Raw genomic sequence first — 18,221 nt, 5'->3', positions numbered from 1 at the left:
CTACATTAGCACTTATGCATATAGGTGTAAAGGTGCTCTCATCCTCACCTGTTCCAGCTGTTGTGGCATCTAGCTTGAAGCCCTAGAAAGCCCTGCAAAAAGTGCTTTTTGCAAGTGGCAGTTAACTGTGGAACTCACTGCAGCAATCCAGGAGCAAGGGACCCCGGGAAAGTGCCTGCCATCTATTTCCCAGGATCTCTGGTATCAGTGCAGTGTAGCCATTAGGGTGCTGGACTTCATCTGGGGAGCCCTCAGTTCCAATTTAGGCTCAGCCACAAAGCTTATTGCGTGACTGTGGGCTGCTCACTGTCTCTAAGCCTAACCCACCTCACAGGGTTGTTGTGAGGATTAAGGAGAGGGCAGTCATGGAAGCCACCCTGTGAGTCTTGGAGGACGAATGGGACAAAACTCTGACAGAGAAGCAGCTAACAAGCAAAGACAACCAATGGCGTTCCCAAGCGTGTGTCCTCCGGCTGCAGAGAATCCTGCGTTGCAAGCAAAGAGGATAGAACAACGTCCCTCCGGATTGCCTGTACCAGTGACGGGGAACAGGTGGCCCTCAAGATGTCTACTCCTCACCTAGCATGGCCATGGATGGCCAGCTTCTGAGATCCGCAGGCTCACCATACCTGGCTTACATTCTCACGTCAGGGAACATTTGGACCAATCTCTGCAAATTCCCTCCAGTGCATTTCCTGTTGTTGGTTATCAATGAGATCCTTGACAAAGGGAAGGCCTCTTTTTTTTTTTTGGAGAGGTGCATAAGGTTGGCTACAAGGCTCTTTCTGGCCCCATGACTGATGAAGGGTATTTTCCAGCCTGGATGCGAACCAACCACATGTGGATGTTCTCATCGTCCCTACAATGAACCTTTTCTTTACTGATCTTTAGAACTGGGTCGATGCCTCGACCCCCGTCCATAATGGCTGCCTTCATCCTGCCATCGTGACTCGCTGGTTCCTCTCCAGAAACCATGTTTCCCCCTTCTGCTCCGACGTCAAGATGATGCAATGACCTGCTGCCAAAATCTCTCGACAGAGCCGTTGTGTCTTCTCTGAGTTTGGAAGCCGGGCGGGAGGGCGATTTTTCAAAGGGTACATCTGTTTGCAATTGTGACGGTTTGTTCACTAGCCGGATGGACCGCAGCTAGGCCCATTTTCAAGAGAAAAAGAGGAGCCAAGGGCAGAAATGAGCCAAGTGGCCACACCGGTGTGTGTGTGTGTGTGTGTGCATGCGGGAAAACAAATCAAAACCCTGCATCGGAAAGATATGCATATATATGGGAGATGCATGCGCATCTCGAAACAGCGGTCATTTGTTCATCCCAGCAATAACTTAACATGTATACTGGTCACAACGTCAGCAGAACAGGGGACTAAACTTACCTAAGGGGGGAGTTTGCTCAATAACAGAAATGCAGTGTCAGGTTTTCCAGTCAAGGTCCTAAGAATCCTCAGAGCACCAGACTCTCTCTTAGATTTAAAGAGAGCCTGGTGGAACCCTCACCACTAGGGTTGGAATCCCTTCTCATCACTGGACTCCTCTGTGTTAAGAGTTTTTGCTGTGTGTGTGTGTGAAAGGAAATATATAGCAGTGCAGAAGTAACTGTTCTGTTAAGACTTGAAAGGATAAAGAAGGTTAAGGTTTATTACTACAAAGTCACTGACACCGGGTAAACGCACCAAGGCCCACTGATGAAGGGTCCCACCAGAGGTGTGATACCTGGGTCCTCTAGTACTGGTGCCAGCCCCGCTCTCTCTCAGTCTGTGTGTGTGTGTGTGTGAGAGAGAGAGAGAGAGAGAGACAGAGAGCCTTGGTCTTGTCTGATGATCCCACAATGCAATGAAAAGATAGTATGATGTTCACCTGTTGCACCCTTGATGAAATGAAGACTGCCGCAGTTTGGAGCGGACTTTTTGAAACACTTTGCAACCCTTACTGCTGTATGACTCACAGTGGTGGTTGTCCTTGGTTGCAGGTCTCTCTTGCAGGCGTTCCTCAGAATTCCTTCCTTCCAGGTACCCATTCACACAGCATTTTGGTTCCTTCTGTCGTGACAAGTTCACCACAGGGGCGTTCTTGACTTCCTCGACTCTTTTGCCGTATGTGACAATGGTCAGGTTTTTTTTAAAAAAATCGGTTGACTGGTGTCCTATCTGTACAAAGACAAGTGTTTTTTCCCCCTTAATGCAACCCCCTCCAAACAAAAACCCTTGTAAACCAGTGCCCACAAACTGTATTCATTATGCGTGACTTGCTTTTCACCTCAGATAATATTCCCATTTTGCACGCGTCCCAAGAAAAGGCAGAGGAACACCCTTTAAAAAAGCACACAGGTTTATTGCATATCAATCTCATGTATAAATCCGTTTGTAGCATTGGAAAGATTACATTTGGTATACACTCCTATTCTACAGCATGAACCTCAAAATCAGCGCTTTCTATTCATTATTTTTAAAGGAATTTCTCTACACAAGTACATTGTTTTTCTTCCATCTTTTTTATCACAAGCATCAAAGTGAAATTTTTGCAAAATTGCCCTTTAAGTATATTCTACACATCACCTCTTTTTTTTAAAATTCATTTATTCTCCCAACAAAGCGATTTCATATTAATTAATAACTGCCACTTATTTAAAATTTTCCTTGGCAGTTCAAGGCTTCTAGCCCCAACGCAAAGACAAAACAAAACAAATAAAATGGAACAAAACCCCTAATCACATATACATAAGTGCATCTACTGATTTTTTTTTTCCTTTTTAATAAAAATTTCACAAACGGACACAATAATGACTGCTAAACACAAGTCATGCACAGTTTCGTTGTTTTTGCTTTTTTATCTTTTACTTATAAACAGAATAAAAGCCATATACACTCCAGAATGCTAAGGGACTAGCACCTTCCTCTTTCGCAGTGTTTTAAAAACATTGTTTGAAAAACCAGACATTTACAATTGATTTTAAAAAAAAGACTATACAGTTCTAAAAGAAATAAAATATCCTAGATCAAATGTGTATACTGTAACAACGGCAGGGGGAACAGGGAGGGAAAGATCATCCTTGCTACCATTTATATATATAAGGTTCTTTTTAATTAAAAAAAATGAAAAATTACATCTTTTCATAGGTAGGCAGCGGACATTACCAAAAGCTTGCATTCTGAAGACAGAAAGACAGCGGAGACAAGGAGGCATATCTACACTTATAAACCAATGCAAATTTTTGCATTAATTTAATTGGAGTGGACTCCCCCAGAGAATCGTAGGAACTGTAGTTTACCGAGTCTTTCCTGCTTGAAAACCCCTAGCCTCAGTGAACTACAGTTCCCAGGTTCCCTGGAAAGATGGGAACACTATGATTAAGACAGTAACAGTGCAATTCTATCCATGTCTACACAGTAATAAGCCCCACTGGGACTCACTCCCAGGTAAACTGTATACAGGAGGCATGGGCAGATTTCAGGTTTGATGGATCTACTTTGCTTTCCCTAGAACTTTGTTTGTTACATTCAAGTCCCCACCTTTCCTCCAAGAAGCTCAAGGTGGCATACATTGTTCTCCTCATCCTCCACATTTTACCCTCACAACAACCCTGTGAGGTAGGTTAGGCTAAGAGAGAGAGTGACTGGCCCAGTGAGCTTCATGGCCGAGTGGGGATTTGAACCCTGGTCTCCCAGGTCCTAGTCCAACACTCAAGAACCATGACACCACACTGGCTGTCTTGAGATCTACCAGCCAGAGCCAGTTGCAAAATGGCAGCACAATGAAGGACTGGGATGCCTCTGAGCATGTGCAAATTTATTTTCAGGACCAGGACTTCCCTCAGACTCTTTTCACACACGAATCCACTCCTGTTTTTTTCTTCAAACTTCCTTTGTATTCCAATTAAAAGCCACCTAATGGTCATTGTTTTTGTGAAACCACTTGGAGTCCCTTCTTGCAGATCACCCCAAAATCTACCAGTAGAGCCAGATTTACCTTCTGCCCACCCCTGGTGCATAGGATTGCAGTCCTGAGGTGCAATTCCAAGCATGTCTAATCAGAGAAGTAAACCCCAAGGATGACAACCTCAGTCTCTGGTGTAGATATATGTCCTTGGTGACAAATGGCTTTAGAATCTTGTGATCTTCTGCAAATTGCCTGTTAGGAATGAAAAACCAAAGCTGCCTTTTTAATTTTTTTCCTTACGAAAACAAAACATTCTGAAAGTGGTATTAATGACAAGAGGAATCAGACACACAGGAAAAAAATAACACATTGATTAAGGCGAAATAAAACCTTTTAATCACAGTATCTGTTAAATATAAAGGAAAACTGTCCCATGGCTTTGCGAAGGACATTGCTGACCATTATATCTGGAAACGATTTGAGCCCACGTGATCATTGGCAAAGAGGCGCAAGGAGATTGCACCGTTCCTTCATTTTCTGTTTGTGAGTTTCTACGCAAACGTTTCCTCCCGACCCCTCCCTCAGACCACAACACACACACACACACACAAATTACAGCATATTAAAATAATGAATGTTTAAGTCAGTAGCTTGCAGTGCGATGGACAGAAACTCATTCCAGTGCTTTTATAGTTCATTTTAAAAAAATTATAATTATTATTTACTGGAGCCTAAATTTGTACACTGGCACAATCCATCAGGAATGTTTCTTGCAAAAGTCACACCGTGATGCTGTTGCTGTTCCTTGTCATGAGACTCTGGGCAAGAGGCTCTCCTTGGGAAGGAGCGGATGTCTTCCCACTGAGCAAGTGCTTTTCAGAATTCATCACCCCAAATATGGGGATAGGGAAATCAAAGGATTCCGCACACTAACACGCACAAGACTCTTGTGAAATCCTAACGTGCCGTCCTGCCTTATGCAGAGTCAGACAAAATGGTCCACCTTGCTCAGTGCTGTCTACACTGACAGGCAGAGCCTCTCCAGGGTTGCATCAGGACAGAGTCTTATCCCAGCCCTACCTGGAGATGCCAAGGGTTGAACCTGGGACCTTCTGTGTGCAAAGCAGGTGCTCTGGCATTGAGATCCAGCTTCTCCTTAAGTGCTGATTTGGGGTGGTGGTGCTTAAATACAACACGGGGTTGTGTTTCCTTTATGAAATGCACCTTGACATTTGCAACATTTTCTCGCTGTTAAGCTTATCACTGCAACGTTCCAATGTCTTTTCAGCTTTTCTCCTCTTTTCTAGTTTACTGGTCACTTAACCAGCTTGAGAGATCAAGGGATCTAATTTTGTTTTTTTTTTAAAGGAACTGAGATGGTTTGATGCACCTCTTCACCCCATCTCATTCATATTTTCACATTCCACTGACTCTCTTCAGGCCAGCTTGCTGGGACACTCTCCCCCCCAAACAATGGCATATTAAAGTGTACCTTGTACCAGGTGTTGGGTGCTTCTTCTAAGTTTTTCTTTCTTACAGTGCTTCTTATTCCTTGGCACAACCTGTTACTGCCTTGGGAAAATACACCATGAAGTTTGGGCGCCTTGGGAAAATACACCATGAAGTTTGGGTGCCTTGGGAAAATCACCATCCAATTGTATTGTGTGATCTTGTGACACATCTTTGCAGAACATCACCAACCAAGATTTTTTGAAGGGAGCAAACAGAAGAATGGAGAGTAGTGTTATTACTTGCACAGAAACGGAGATTCAGAGCCCGGGAAATGCTGCCTTGGATTGAATGGGCACATCTCTCCATCCAGAATTCCCTGCTTTCTCTAGGATTGGCCCTGATTACGCAGAGGAGGAGAGTGGGGGGAGAGCTTGCCTTTTGGTATTCCATTAGCAAGATTAGTTTTGGATTCCATTACGAGCCTAGATTCAGTTGCACTGTGGAACCTGCAGGTTACTTCAGCATCTAAGGATGCAGCTCTAGACACCACAAAATCCAGCTCACAACTTTTCATGGAAACATCCCTATTAACAACATTGGGGTTGGGGGCAAAGAAACTCAGGGCCATGACATGCCCCACATTTGTCAAATTTAAATCTAAAGCATATAAAAGGATCCTCAACGTTTCAGGGAGTCTGCATACCAGTGTCATGTTTTTCATCCGATACTGACGGCACCAGTGAGAGCTCATGTACAGGAATGTGATAACGGCTGGGGCACCCCAGTGCATCAGCCCAAACAGAAGTAGCAGATCATTGCATGTGGGGATCTTTGGAGCACAGCCAGGGATTATTCAATTATACAAGCAGGAGGGAGGGGAGGGAGGGGAACCTCCTCAAAAAAATAATCAGTATCGTCTAATGCAGAAACTCCCAAACTTTTTCCACCATGGACCCCTTGCAAATTGCTGATGGTCTTGGTGGTGGACTCCTTCGCTATTTTTCTACCTGCAGTGGCCATTGTGGTGTGCTCTGCTAGACGACGCATGCTATCTCATGGCATTTTCATGGCTTCTTTTCTTTCTTGCTTTGTATCTTGTCGAATTACAGTTTGCATTCCGTAGAATTCAAACAGTAATGCAATATAAGCAATCATAAATACAAAGAAAAAAATCAATGTGCATATTTCATGCGGACATGCCGCGGACCGCCTGAATGAAGCTCACAGATCAAGGGTGCATATGGCACCTTTGAAAGGAACGCCGCTTAACTCTAATATGGAATGCCACAGAGATTGTTGTTAGGTATTTACATGCATGACCCTTTTTTTAAAAAAGATTTATAATTGCAGTTCTCACTGAGTTGAACATAACATATGATTGTCTGGGAAACTGGCTGTCAGATTAGCATTATTATTACTTGTGGGTCACTTGGCACATTAATAATGGTGGTAACAATGACATCATAATTTTCTGGGGGGGAAATCCACTCTTTTATGCCCTAGCTATTGATCATATGACATACAGCCTTAATCATACCATTTTGGTCCTTCATTAGTGTTACTTATATTAACATTATCCTTTCACAATAATGATATCTAACACCATATATATATACATATTATAATATTATATTATAATAAAATACTGTTAAGGAAGAAATAAAATAAGAAAAAAGGTGGTTTCTTCTTTTCATTTTAAAATTATAAGTTATATACAGGTTAAAGGGAAAAGACCCATCATTCCATGGAGTACCCCCCAATCATCTTTTAATATTTTAATTGTGTGCGTGAAAATTGGCCCGTGAGAGTACGCAACCCACATGAATGGGGTTTCCTTTTCCCAAGTAATACCATAAACAGAAGTGCCAAGGAATGGGATATTAGCGTGTGGCTTCTCATGACAGGTTTACGGCTAACAATTCACAGATAAGGGTGCTCTCCTAGCACTCAAATCCCGCGTCTACAGGACAGCATTGCATCACACGCTTCCTGGAAATAGGCACTGACGTGCACAAACAGGAATGCCAAATATGACCTAGGGGAAGGTAGACATCCCACATCACAGCTACATTCGGTGGTCACTGGTGCCCATTGGAGCTGGTGGTGCAGAAAGCAGGGAGCCCAACAGTAGGCAGGGCCAGAGCCAATGATAGGCAGAGCCAGAGCCAATCACAGACAGAGCCTACTCATTCTAGTTTCATCCCTGTTCTCCTGTCTGCTGAGGTCTAGAAGAACAATACTGAGATTACAGAGAAGGGAGGTGACAGCTCGGGCTACTCCCACTCCCTGGATTGGTTGCAAGCAAGAAGACAGGCAGGCAGGGGCTGGCTGAGGACTGACTGAGGTTGATGGGGCGGTACCCCATTTGCCCTCATGGACCAGCCTCCATTGGCTACACTCAACACAGCTCGGCAGGGTGGCAAAAGCATGATCTATTTATTTGCATCCTCCAGAAATGGTTCTGGGACTTCTGTGAAGAGAACGTTTGTGATTCTCACCTGCAGGGAGATGCACTGTGTGGGGTGGGGGCAGTGAACAAGATCCCTGTTTGCACAAGACCCCAAAGTGTCAAAGATAAGCCAGCCTTTATTTATTTCTTCTGCAGCGTAGCCGGCATGGGAGGTCAGCCAGGTGGACCAAACTCTGAAGGCCAGAGGTTCACAGATGGCTCACCAAGCCACTATGCACCTCACTCATAAGGCTAGAACTCCTGGACATCCAATGAAGCTGAATGTTGGAAGATTCAGGACAGACAAAAGAAAGGACTTTTCCACACAGCAGAGTTAAACTATGGAATTTGCTCCTACAGGAGTGAGCCACCAACTTGGATGGCTTTAGAAGACGACTGGACAAATTCATGGAGGAGAAGGCTATCAAGGGCTATTTGCCATGATGGCTAAGCTTCCCACTGGATACTGTGAGAAGAGGATGCTGGACTACAGGATGATCCAGCAGGACTCTTTTTATATTCTAGTCCTTTGCTTGGAAAATCAACACAAAATGAAAGATTTTGCCTTGTCTTGTCACTCTTCTTAGAAGATGTGAGGTGCCACACGGTGGAAACTGGGTAGCAGGACCACAAAGGGCCTCCATTAACGTTGAGGGAGAGAGTGAAGGGTGGATCCTTTTCACTTGTAAGCTTCCAGCCATCACTCGGACAGTTAAGGGGGCTCCATTGGCTGGTCTCATATGAGGGACCCACAGATTCTGGAATTAGCCTAGGCTTTGGAGGAAAGTCAAAAAGTCATTCTACCAGTATGGGGTGCCAGTGATGTGGTTTTCTTTAGTCCTTCATAATGATCTCAGGAGGAGAATGTTTGCCGACTGACAAAAGAACACATGGGAGATATCACACAGAAGGTCCTGGGTACAATTCCTGGCATCTCATTTTTTTTTTAAAAAAAGCTCTCAGGTAGCAGGTAAATGGTAAAGACCCTCTGCTTGACACCCTGGAGAGGTTCTGCCCGTGAAGTGTAGGCAATATCAGGCAAGAAGGCCAAATCTGGTATAAGGTAGCTTGGTTATGTGCAATGAAACACCTCGACACATCTAGGCTTAGCAGAAGGGTGGAAATCATGGTTTGAATCCTCAGAAATAGCACTGTCTGAATAAACCTTGGAATTAGACAGAGGAGTATTACCTAGACTCCAGCTGAGATTTTTTTGGTGGTCATGAAGATGTCTAAACTGTGTGTTTGTGTGTGTGTGTGTGTTTAGGGGTAGAATGATTTGCCAATTTCAGTCCTCTCAGTTCCTCATTTTTCTAATCTTACATTCCATTCTCCACATTTCTGCAACAATTTGGAATTTTTTTTAAAAAAAATCCTCATGAAAATTCTTCAGCGTTTTAGTGCAATTTTTCCCCAATACATAACTTTTGGTATGCAGTTTGGACTAACATATACATCTTTTGCAAGCAATTTCTGCTAATATAATGGATAATATAACACATTTTTGTATGTTGTTTTCAGCCATATATTCCTTTTGAGCACACTTTCCACTAATATATGCATTTTAGTAATTGCTCGGTTTGTGAACTGCATCGCAAAATTTGGATAAGTGCAAATTTTGAAGGATGGCTGTGCTAACCGATTTAGCTGTCTTTCCTTCCTCCCAGAGAGCCCTGGGAAATGCCGCTCTTTCAGGAGAGCTAGCGACTTTCTAACAGAGTAGCGCTTTGGCCAAACTAAAATTCCCAAGAGCTTTTTGAGGGGAAGCTGGGATAGCAAAGCGGATCTAAGTCTGCTTTCAGGCAATCACGAGAAACTCCTTTTGACAGTGTCAGTCCACAGGCAGTATATAAGGAAAGCTGTTGTGCAAAGAGATAGAGGGGAAAACAGAGAGGCTGCAATATGCTGTTATAGGAGAAGGAGGCTAATTCTTAAGGCAGAATCTAGGGCGTGTGCCTCTGTTTGAAAACAGTAGCCCTGGCTGTCTGATCCCCCACCCTTTGCAAAACAAAATTTAGGATGTGTCAAGAGTCCCAGTTTCCACAGGAGCCAGTGAAGTGGAGGATGCGGTTAAGTTGTGTCACATTTCCACATCCCTCATTAGACATTACTGGGGAGAATGCGAGCCTTGATGTTTCCTCCAGTACACGCACACCCTGCCTGCCATAATGCTGGTGTCATCAACCTTTCGAGCCCATTGGCAAACCAGAGATAACCATCACGGGCGCCACATACCTCTCGCGCCAGCACACTCTGCAACCTATTTTATTGGCTACAACAGAATACTTTTTCCAAGCTGAACTCCAGCAGTGGGAGGAGACCCTGTGGGCACCAAGAAGGCCCTCAATGGGCACATGTATGCCTGCCGGCACCGTGTCAGCCACCTCTGCCATATCACCCAATTCAGCGGTTCCCAAATGCTTTTCTCCATAAGCCACGTGAAAATGGCCGAGGGTCTTGGCGGACCACTTAAATGATTTTTTTTCTGCCTGCATCGTAGCAAATGTGTTGCGATGCGCTAGATGCTGTGTGGATTCACATTGCATTTTGATTGCTTCTTTTCTTTCTTATATTGCATTTTATTGCATTACACTTTGCATTCCGTAGGATGCAACTGACAGCGCGATAATACGGCACAGAGTTAAACTGTGGAAATGGCTCCCACGAGAGGCAGTGAGGACCACCAACTTGGATGGCTTTAAAAGGGGGTTAAAATCTCATGGGGGATAAGGCTATCTGTGGCTACTAGCTGTACTCTGTCTCCAGTGTCAGAAACAGGATCCCTCTGGATGCCTGTTGCTGCGGGCCATGAGTGGCGAGAGCGCTCTTGCCCCCAGGTCCTGCTTGTGGGCTTCCCTTCGGAGCGTCTGGCTGGCCACTGTGAGAACAGGGTGCTGGACGGGATGGGCCTCCTTTGGCCTGACCTAGCAGGGCTCTTATGTTGTAATACCTCCCACAGGCTGTCCCAAGATTTGCCCGATGCACTGACTTTCCTGCGTTTGCAGTGGGAGCCTCCTTTGCGCACAACAGCCCCCGAATGCAGATAAGGCCATACGGACCAGTCCTCCCTTATTGCAATGGCAGACCCCTTTCCGAATCAGGCCAAGGTGCGGCCCTCTACTTCAGCCCCTTGGTTCTAATGACAGCCGGCCAGAGGCCTGTGGGGAAACTCAGAAGCAGAACTCGGAAGCCGCAGGAGGGGAAGAATGCTCTTGCGCTCAGATCCTGCTCGTGGGCTTCCCATTGGGGCACCTGGTTGGCTACTGTGAGAACAGGATGCTGGACTAGATGGGCCACTGGCCTGATCCAGCCGGCTCATCTTGCGTTGCTAATAAAATACAATATAAGAAAGAAAAGGAGCCATACAAATCCAATTAAAATCAATATGGATATTGAATGGGGAGATGCTACAGAGCACCTGAATGAAGCTCACACCACGGACCACAGTTTGGGAACCTTTGGTCTAGTTCATGCCTTGGAAGCAGTTACTGGAAGACGTGGGCTCCTGATAATAATCACCTCTATCCCCTCTTACCCAGGTCCCAGGTACCCAGCCAGCTGTGACTAATTTCCATCACCTGTCCTTCTTTGGAGGGATACATAAGCCGGCTGGCTGAGGTGGCCTGGGAGACCCAGTGCCTGCAGGAAGAAGGAGAACATCGCCACCCAGGGAAGGAGAGCCTGCTGTTGCTGCTGCTGTTGGAACACCACCTCCACCACCCTTCCCAGTGGGACTGCTGCCTGGCAGACGTGCCTCCTGCAGGACCAGGTCCCAGGCACCCAGCCAGCTGTGACTAATTTCCATCACCTGTCCCTCTTTGGAGGGATACATAAGCCGGCTGGCTGAGGTGGCCTGGGAGACCCAGTGCCTGCAGGAAGAAGGAGAACATCGCCACCCAGGGAAGGAGAGCCTGCTGTTGCTGCTGCTGTTGGAACACCACCTCCACCACCTCCACCACCTTTCCCAGTGGGACTGCTGCCTGGCAGACGTGCCTCCTGCAGGACCAGGTCCCAGGTACCCAGCCAGCTGTGACTAATTTCCATCACCTGTCCCTCTTTGGAGGGATGCATAAGCCGGCTGGCTGAGGTGGCCTGGGAGACCCAGTGCCTGCAGGAAGAAGGAGAACATCGCCACCCAGGGAAGGAGAGCCTGCTGTTGCTGCTGCTGTTGGAACACCACCTCCACCACCCTTCCCAGTGGGACTGCTGCCTGGCAGACGTGCCTCCTGCAGGACCAGGTCCCAGGTACCCAGCCAGCTGTGACTAATTTCCATCACCTGTCCCTCTTTGGAGGGATGCATAAGCCGGCTGGCTGAGGTGGCCTGGGTTTTTGTCTTTTGTTTTGCTGCTTTCCCCCCCCCTTTTTTTTTCTTTTGGGTGCCATTGGTTTTAGCTATGGGTGGGTTCAGTTTCGTTTTATATGGCAGTTCTTGGGTTTTTATGTAGTTTGTATGTTGTATTTTACTTTATCTTGTACGCCGCCTAGAGTGGCCGCTTGTGTGGCCGGATAGGCGGCCTAGAAATAAAATTTATTATTATTATTATTATTATTATTACCCAAGAATAGCACAGAATCACTCTAATAATCAGTCTTTTGTTGAAAAGCAAAATGAAGGCTGGACTCACAACGATATTCGGCGTTAAGAACCCAGCATTATTTCTGTGTCGTGGAACTTGATCTGGAGATGATTTGAAAACACTGGCTCTGGGGAAAAAAAATCAGCACTGAAAACCTGCAAACCAAAATAAAAACATTAAATAAAAAAAAAAACACCTTCAAGCCCCCTCGTGATATTACTTGCATAATATTGTCCTTGCTTTAGAAATCAGTCCAAATGTCAGTCCTGGAATCCAGTGGGAAAGACTGCCCGTTGGATTGAAGATGGTGTGAGAGGAATGAGGCTCCTCATGCTTCCTTTTGGCTCCCTGCCTTCTGTCCTGTATTGCAGTGCTGAATTTGCCAATCTGGTGCCCGCCAGACATTTTCTACTACAACTGTCATCAGACGGGCTGGCTGGAGCTGAAGGGAGTTGGAATCACAAACTTTTGGAGGGCACCATGTTGGGGAAGTGTGGCATACTGGGTGTGAGCTGACCTGGCAACCGACTGGTGGCTTCATGCCTGACCTGTGCAGTGTCGTGGTTTGGTATCTGCTTGGTGGGAAGCATTCCGCAAGAGGAGGTCACCAGAACCATCCATGGAAAAGTAAAATAAAATTGTGGATTCTAGCAAGCTGTTCTGACTGACACCCACAAATTCCACTTTAGATCCCAAGACCTGCACCCACGAAGCAGCTCCAACCCATGAGGATACACTCCTGTGCTACAGCTGCCATCACAACGCCACGGAAAGAGGAATTTTGGGGGCAGATTTGCCAATGCTTATTCCGGCAGGACCAAACTAAGGAATTTCAAGAGAAGCAAAATGGGAATTTCAATAAGACTTGTGGCATTTCTTGGGTCAGAGAGAAGGAGAAGCTGGTTTTATTCTACACACACACAACACACACACACACACACCAGAATCTTTAGTGCTTTAAGCTATTGGGGAGTCATTCTGTCTCCAGGTCCTGCAATAGGAGAGAGAAATGTCAGCTATTTTGCCCATCTCAAACATACAGACTCTTTTCCATCATAAGTGCAACCCGAGGTGGATGGGGTGGTATAGCAGAGACCATACAAAAAACGTTCTAATAACAATCTCAGTCACTCGGAGGCTTGCTCACATGTTATACTGAACACAGGGACAAGCTGTCTCTATGTACATACAAGTGTTTGTCTGGAAGGGTATACCCTTGTTGATCAGGACAGCTCACCTGTGGCGTACACAGGTACAAAGACTGGATACTCGTTGAATGTCACACGTGGATCACTGTACGAGTGCACAGCACAGCTAACACGCATGTGGGTCACACAGATTGTACACTCGTTGAATGTCACATGCGTACTGCCCCTTAAGAGAAGCGTCAACAGACGGCGGTAACCTGGAGTGACAAACAGAGGTCTTAAAAAAAACCCCATGAATTTGAGCTATTTGAAAGGTACCTGCTTGCGGGGACACTACGCTTGGGGGTGATTGTTCACAGTGAGGCCTTCCAAGGAGGGTTTACACAATGCACATAAACATGGACTTGAGGGAATAGAATTTGACTCTTTTTTTAAAAAGGTGGGCAGACGAAAGCAAAAAAAAAAGCAAAAGAAAGTCAACAAAAGTCCTAATTTCAGTGGATCTCCAGTGACTTCATCAGAATAGACCTGGCCTAGAAAGTCATTGTCGTCTTAGCAGAACTGGATACGAGGGTCAGAGGACTTCAAGTTTGTGTGTGTGTGTTTACAAGTAGGTTCTTGCTGGCTCAGCGATACGGTCCGTAACGTGAGAGGGGACAGGATTTGTTTTGAGAACGACAAATGCACCTGGTATTCCCCCCCCAATGCAGGAAGCAAGTTTCACTCCTGGCATGTGCTATGCGTCAGAGAGACGGCAGGTTCCTGGGGCTGCCAAGGTGCCGGCGGCGGCTTCTTAGGTTCGACAAGACGGGGAATGAGCTGTCCTTGTTGGGTTCCTTCTCCTGGTGGGTGAGCCCTGGGGGCTTCCTGTTCAGTCTTCCGACAGCCAGGAGGTCTGAGAGGGTGCACATGGGCACCTCGGCCTCCTTGCTGGGATCTCGGCCAGGTGCCTCCTCAGACCTCTCAGAGATGACCAACGGAGTTGAAGCCTCCTGGCTCAGAAGCAGCTCCTGTCAGGTTCAACCAAGCATCCAGAGAGTTCTGGGAAGAGGGATGGAGGGGAGTGTTCTCAGAAAGGGACAACATCATTGCATAAGCCTATGGGGGTGGGGTGGGGGTGAGAAGAAAAAAAACACAGCGAGGGAAAGAGGGCATCAATACGTGTTGGTCAGATTCTGGTCAGCAAAGAAATGTGCGTGCGTCAGGCTTCTAAGAGAGGCAGCGTGGTGTAGCAGTTAGCGTGCTGGACTGACATCGGAACCACCAGTCTCCATTGCCTAGGTCTGCATCCTGCCTGCTCTGGTGTGCGTAGGATGTGCCAGTGGTGTGTGCATGACAGCTGTGGGATGGCTCTGCCCATATTTCAGCACGCACCCCCTGGTGAAGTTGGAAAGCGGTGACATGGCCCCCAAGCTCAAAAAGGTTAGCCACCCCTGCTTTAGAGAACAATGCCTTCACCAGGGATGGGCAAATCTGTCGATTTTGGTTTCTCTCCATTCCTCATTCTTCCAGTCTTAGGCTCCGTCCTCCACATTTCCACATCAGTTTGCATTTTTTTAAAAAAACTATCAGGAAAACTCATTAGTATGAATTTCTCCTTCGTATGCACATTTTTTTTGCAAGCAATTTCCCCTGACATACAGCATTTTCGGATGCTGTTTCCACTAATAGATGCATTTTCATGCACACTTTGCTCCAGCATATGCATTTCTGCGCCCGTTACGTGGCTGGAGAATTGCACTGCAAAATTCGAAGGAGTACGAATTTCAAAGGATGGCTGTGTTTCCGTCCTTGCATAGTTTTGGAAAATGTGAATTATGCAGGTTCACCTTGAAATGCGAACTGAATCCAATTTCTCCTCTGTCCCTAATCATTGCTTCCTTCCACACGTGGTAAGCCAGCCCTGCAGCGTTTGGGGCCCCACCCTGCTCATTTCTCTCCTAAGGGTCCATCCCGAGAGCACCACTGCCTGAAGTGGATCAGTTTTTAGGAGGCTCCTGCTCTGGACTCTAGGGGAAATGAGGTTTTTGGCCAGGGAAAGCCATTTTCAACCATATTCCCACCAGATGGAGAGCTAATGACAAGGAAGGTAGTATATTATTTTACTACCATGTAAAACCTACTAAGGCTTTTGGATCGGGCTGCTGATGAAAACTGGGGATGGTGTTTGGTAGGACACTGATCTGCCCTAGTACTAGTAAGGAAAAACAATATCCACTATTCCCCATCCTTCCAACATCCAATAACACATGTTGACCATGGAATCCAGGGAAATGGAAGGAAGGTGCCTCACCAGAAAAGACAGGGCTTCCGAGTGAATAACAAAAATGGTTAAGGCTGCAATCCAATACACACTTACCTGGGAGTAAGTCCCATAGAACACAATGGAGCTTGCTTCTGAGTAGACATGCACTGGATTGCAGCCTAAGTTTGGAAAATAAAATATAGTGGTCTCCCCTCTTCGTAGCTTTATTTACAAAATCACTGCTCTGCAGCAATGTTTGTGTATACACCACTGTACCAAGACAACAACTCTTCCTTTTAAAAAAGTTTGAAAATTGCGGGGGGAAAGCAACAGATAACACAAAGTCTATAAATTATTAGTCGGTTTTCAGTATATTAGTATTAAAAAAAGAAGACAAAGACAAGAGACATGCATGGAAACCGGAAATGAGATCTCCCTGTCTCAATGGAAAAGAGGTAGACAATCAAGTTCCCACAGAAGGCAAAAGTAGGGGCGCCCTGTAGCTACTGCCAGGGTGGGTCTATTGTACTGACTTAAACTGGTTTACACATGATTCTATATTTCCAGGAAAACCTTAATAATTGCAACTCTCTGGAAAGAGGCTAGTGGAAGCTCTGACAGAGACTTCTCGGTGACCTCAAACTCCCCCGGGATTGGGGATGTTGCTAGGTTCTTGAAAGGTTCAGTAATGTCTGCAATATTAAGCATCCTCAGAGTAGACCCATTGTGTGGCCTCCAATATTAGTCCTACTCAGAGTAGACCCAGTGAAGTTAATTAGGGCTTAGTGGGTACAACCCACTGAAATTAATGGACATGACTAACTTAGACTTATTAATTTCAATGGGTCTACTCTGTGTAGAACGTAGCTGGATGCAACCATTGGGGCACAAGCCTGCTACACAAATGTGCACACAGGTAGAGGCAGACGTGGGGTCTCTGAGCAAATAAAGACGGTGGGTGGCTGGGGACTCATCCGTGTTGTGCTTTGCAAAGTAATTCGTTTTTAAGTTTAAAAAAAGATGGGAAGGGGCAGATGATTTGAGGGCCAACAGAAAGATCTGGAGCTGAGGCCCTTAAGGCCACTCCAACTATGCTCCTATCCAAGATTCTGTTTTGATGGGGATGGGGGGAGCCATGATAGTTTAACAAAGTGCTGGGCTGAATGGGCGCCTCCATTTCTGCAGGACCATCCTCATCGCCATGAAAACAACAAGAGAATTTCTGCTCGTCTCTTGGTGGGAGGGAACATTTCTAAGAGATTTTTCGAGGGTCGGGGGTGAGCTTACCTTACTTACAGACAAGGTAGTTACGAGTAACTTTTCCCCCTTTTACGGTTAAAAAGAAGCCACGATCCGGTGGCCAGCGAGCCTCTTGGTCCAGGGGAATCTGTGGCCCTTCAGATGTTGCTGGACTAGCTCCCATCAGCCCAGCCACGATGGCCAATGCTGAGGGATCATGGGATGTTGATTCCAGCAACCTCTGGAAGGTCATAGGTTCCCTACCTCTGCTCTACAGCAGGGACAGCCAACGTTGTGCTCTCTGAATGCTTTTGGGATGCAACTCCCATCATCGTGATCGGCAGGGGTGATGGAAGCTGGAGTCCAACAACATCCGGAGGGCACCACCGTGGCCATCCCTGCTTCACAGCCTTCGGACTTCCTTTCGGGTGCGTGTGATTTCATGACAATCTGGTGCAGGGACAGCTTTATGGCCAGAAGGAAGCTTGGTAGCTGCTGAGAAGTTTGCTAGCTGCTGATTGCGGACAGCAAATGTTTGTTACTATTTCTTTAGAAGCTTAAAAACAACAATATTCTCCTATTTTTTACTGTCCCATCTGTACATAAAGTGAGAAATCCTCCTCCCAAATATTCTCAGTAATTTCTAGCAGCGCATGCCCTTGTTAACCGCCTTTTTCTTTTCGCTCTCCTCAGAGCCTCCTCAAATTAAACAGTCAGCTAAAAACTTGCTTGGCCTACAAAACCCCAATATAAGTTTGTCATGCAGATATGACCATTGCCTCTTTTCCATCATATCTTCTGAGTTTTGAGTGGCAGGGAGCCCAGTCAATCAACCTCGATGAAAACACTCCCCTCCAATGCTTGGCTGTGGCCAGCGCAGCTTAGCCGCAAATACCCCACATTGGCCATCATTCTGAAGAAATCAAACTCAACGTGGATGGGAAAAAAAATTGGGCTATCCCCCGTTGTTACCACTAGAGGGAGAACTGCAGAAAAGTCCCAACGCACACCTACCTGATTTTTAGCCTGCCTGTACAGAGTATGTTTTATTGCCTCAGAGTCTAAGGTGGAATTATACACATCTTTAACTTCAAAAGCTTCCTCGGATGCCTTGCGTAGATCCAGCCCCTTCCCAAATTGCGGCAACTGCTCCAAATCTAACAGGCCGGCTTCGTCCTCCTCAACACACCTGTACCAATGACCAGGAGGGGAGGGGAGGGGTTGA

At 46.1% G+C, this 18,221-nt stretch overlaps 1 protein-coding gene across 17 annotated transcripts in view; it reads right to left on the bottom strand.

Annotated features, from left to right (window-relative positions):
* Nucleotides 1–18,221, bottom strand: part of LOC133372935 (histone-lysine N-methyltransferase PRDM16-like) — a 545,545-nt gene that overhangs the window by 33,682 nt on the left and 493,642 nt on the right. The window contains exons 18-19 of one of the 17 annotated variants that reach the window (XM_061602161.1): nucleotides 18,011–18,185; nucleotides 13,126–14,610 (exon numbers count right to left, since the gene is read on the bottom strand). The exons of 14 other annotated variants lie outside the window; for them this stretch is intronic. In XM_061602161.1, coding sequence (XP_061458145.1) covers nucleotides 14,476–14,610; nucleotides 18,011–18,185 — 310 coding nt within the window. In that variant the 3' untranslated portion in view covers nucleotides 13,126–14,475. Of the gene's footprint in view, nucleotides 1–1,385; nucleotides 1,499–13,125; nucleotides 14,611–18,010; nucleotides 18,186–18,221 lie in introns of those variants that run through there. 2 more of the 17 variants (XM_061602162.1, XM_061602164.1) reach the window with 2 other exon arrangements.

This window comes from Rhineura floridana, chromosome 18 (assembly GCF_030035675.1).
Source record: "Rhineura floridana isolate rRhiFlo1 chromosome 18, rRhiFlo1.hap2, whole genome shotgun sequence".
Lineage (NCBI taxonomy): Eukaryota > Metazoa > Chordata > Lepidosauria > Squamata > Rhineuridae > Rhineura > Rhineura floridana.
Note: the sequence above shows the minus strand (reverse complement) of the source record. Positions and strands in the feature narration are given on the sequence as shown.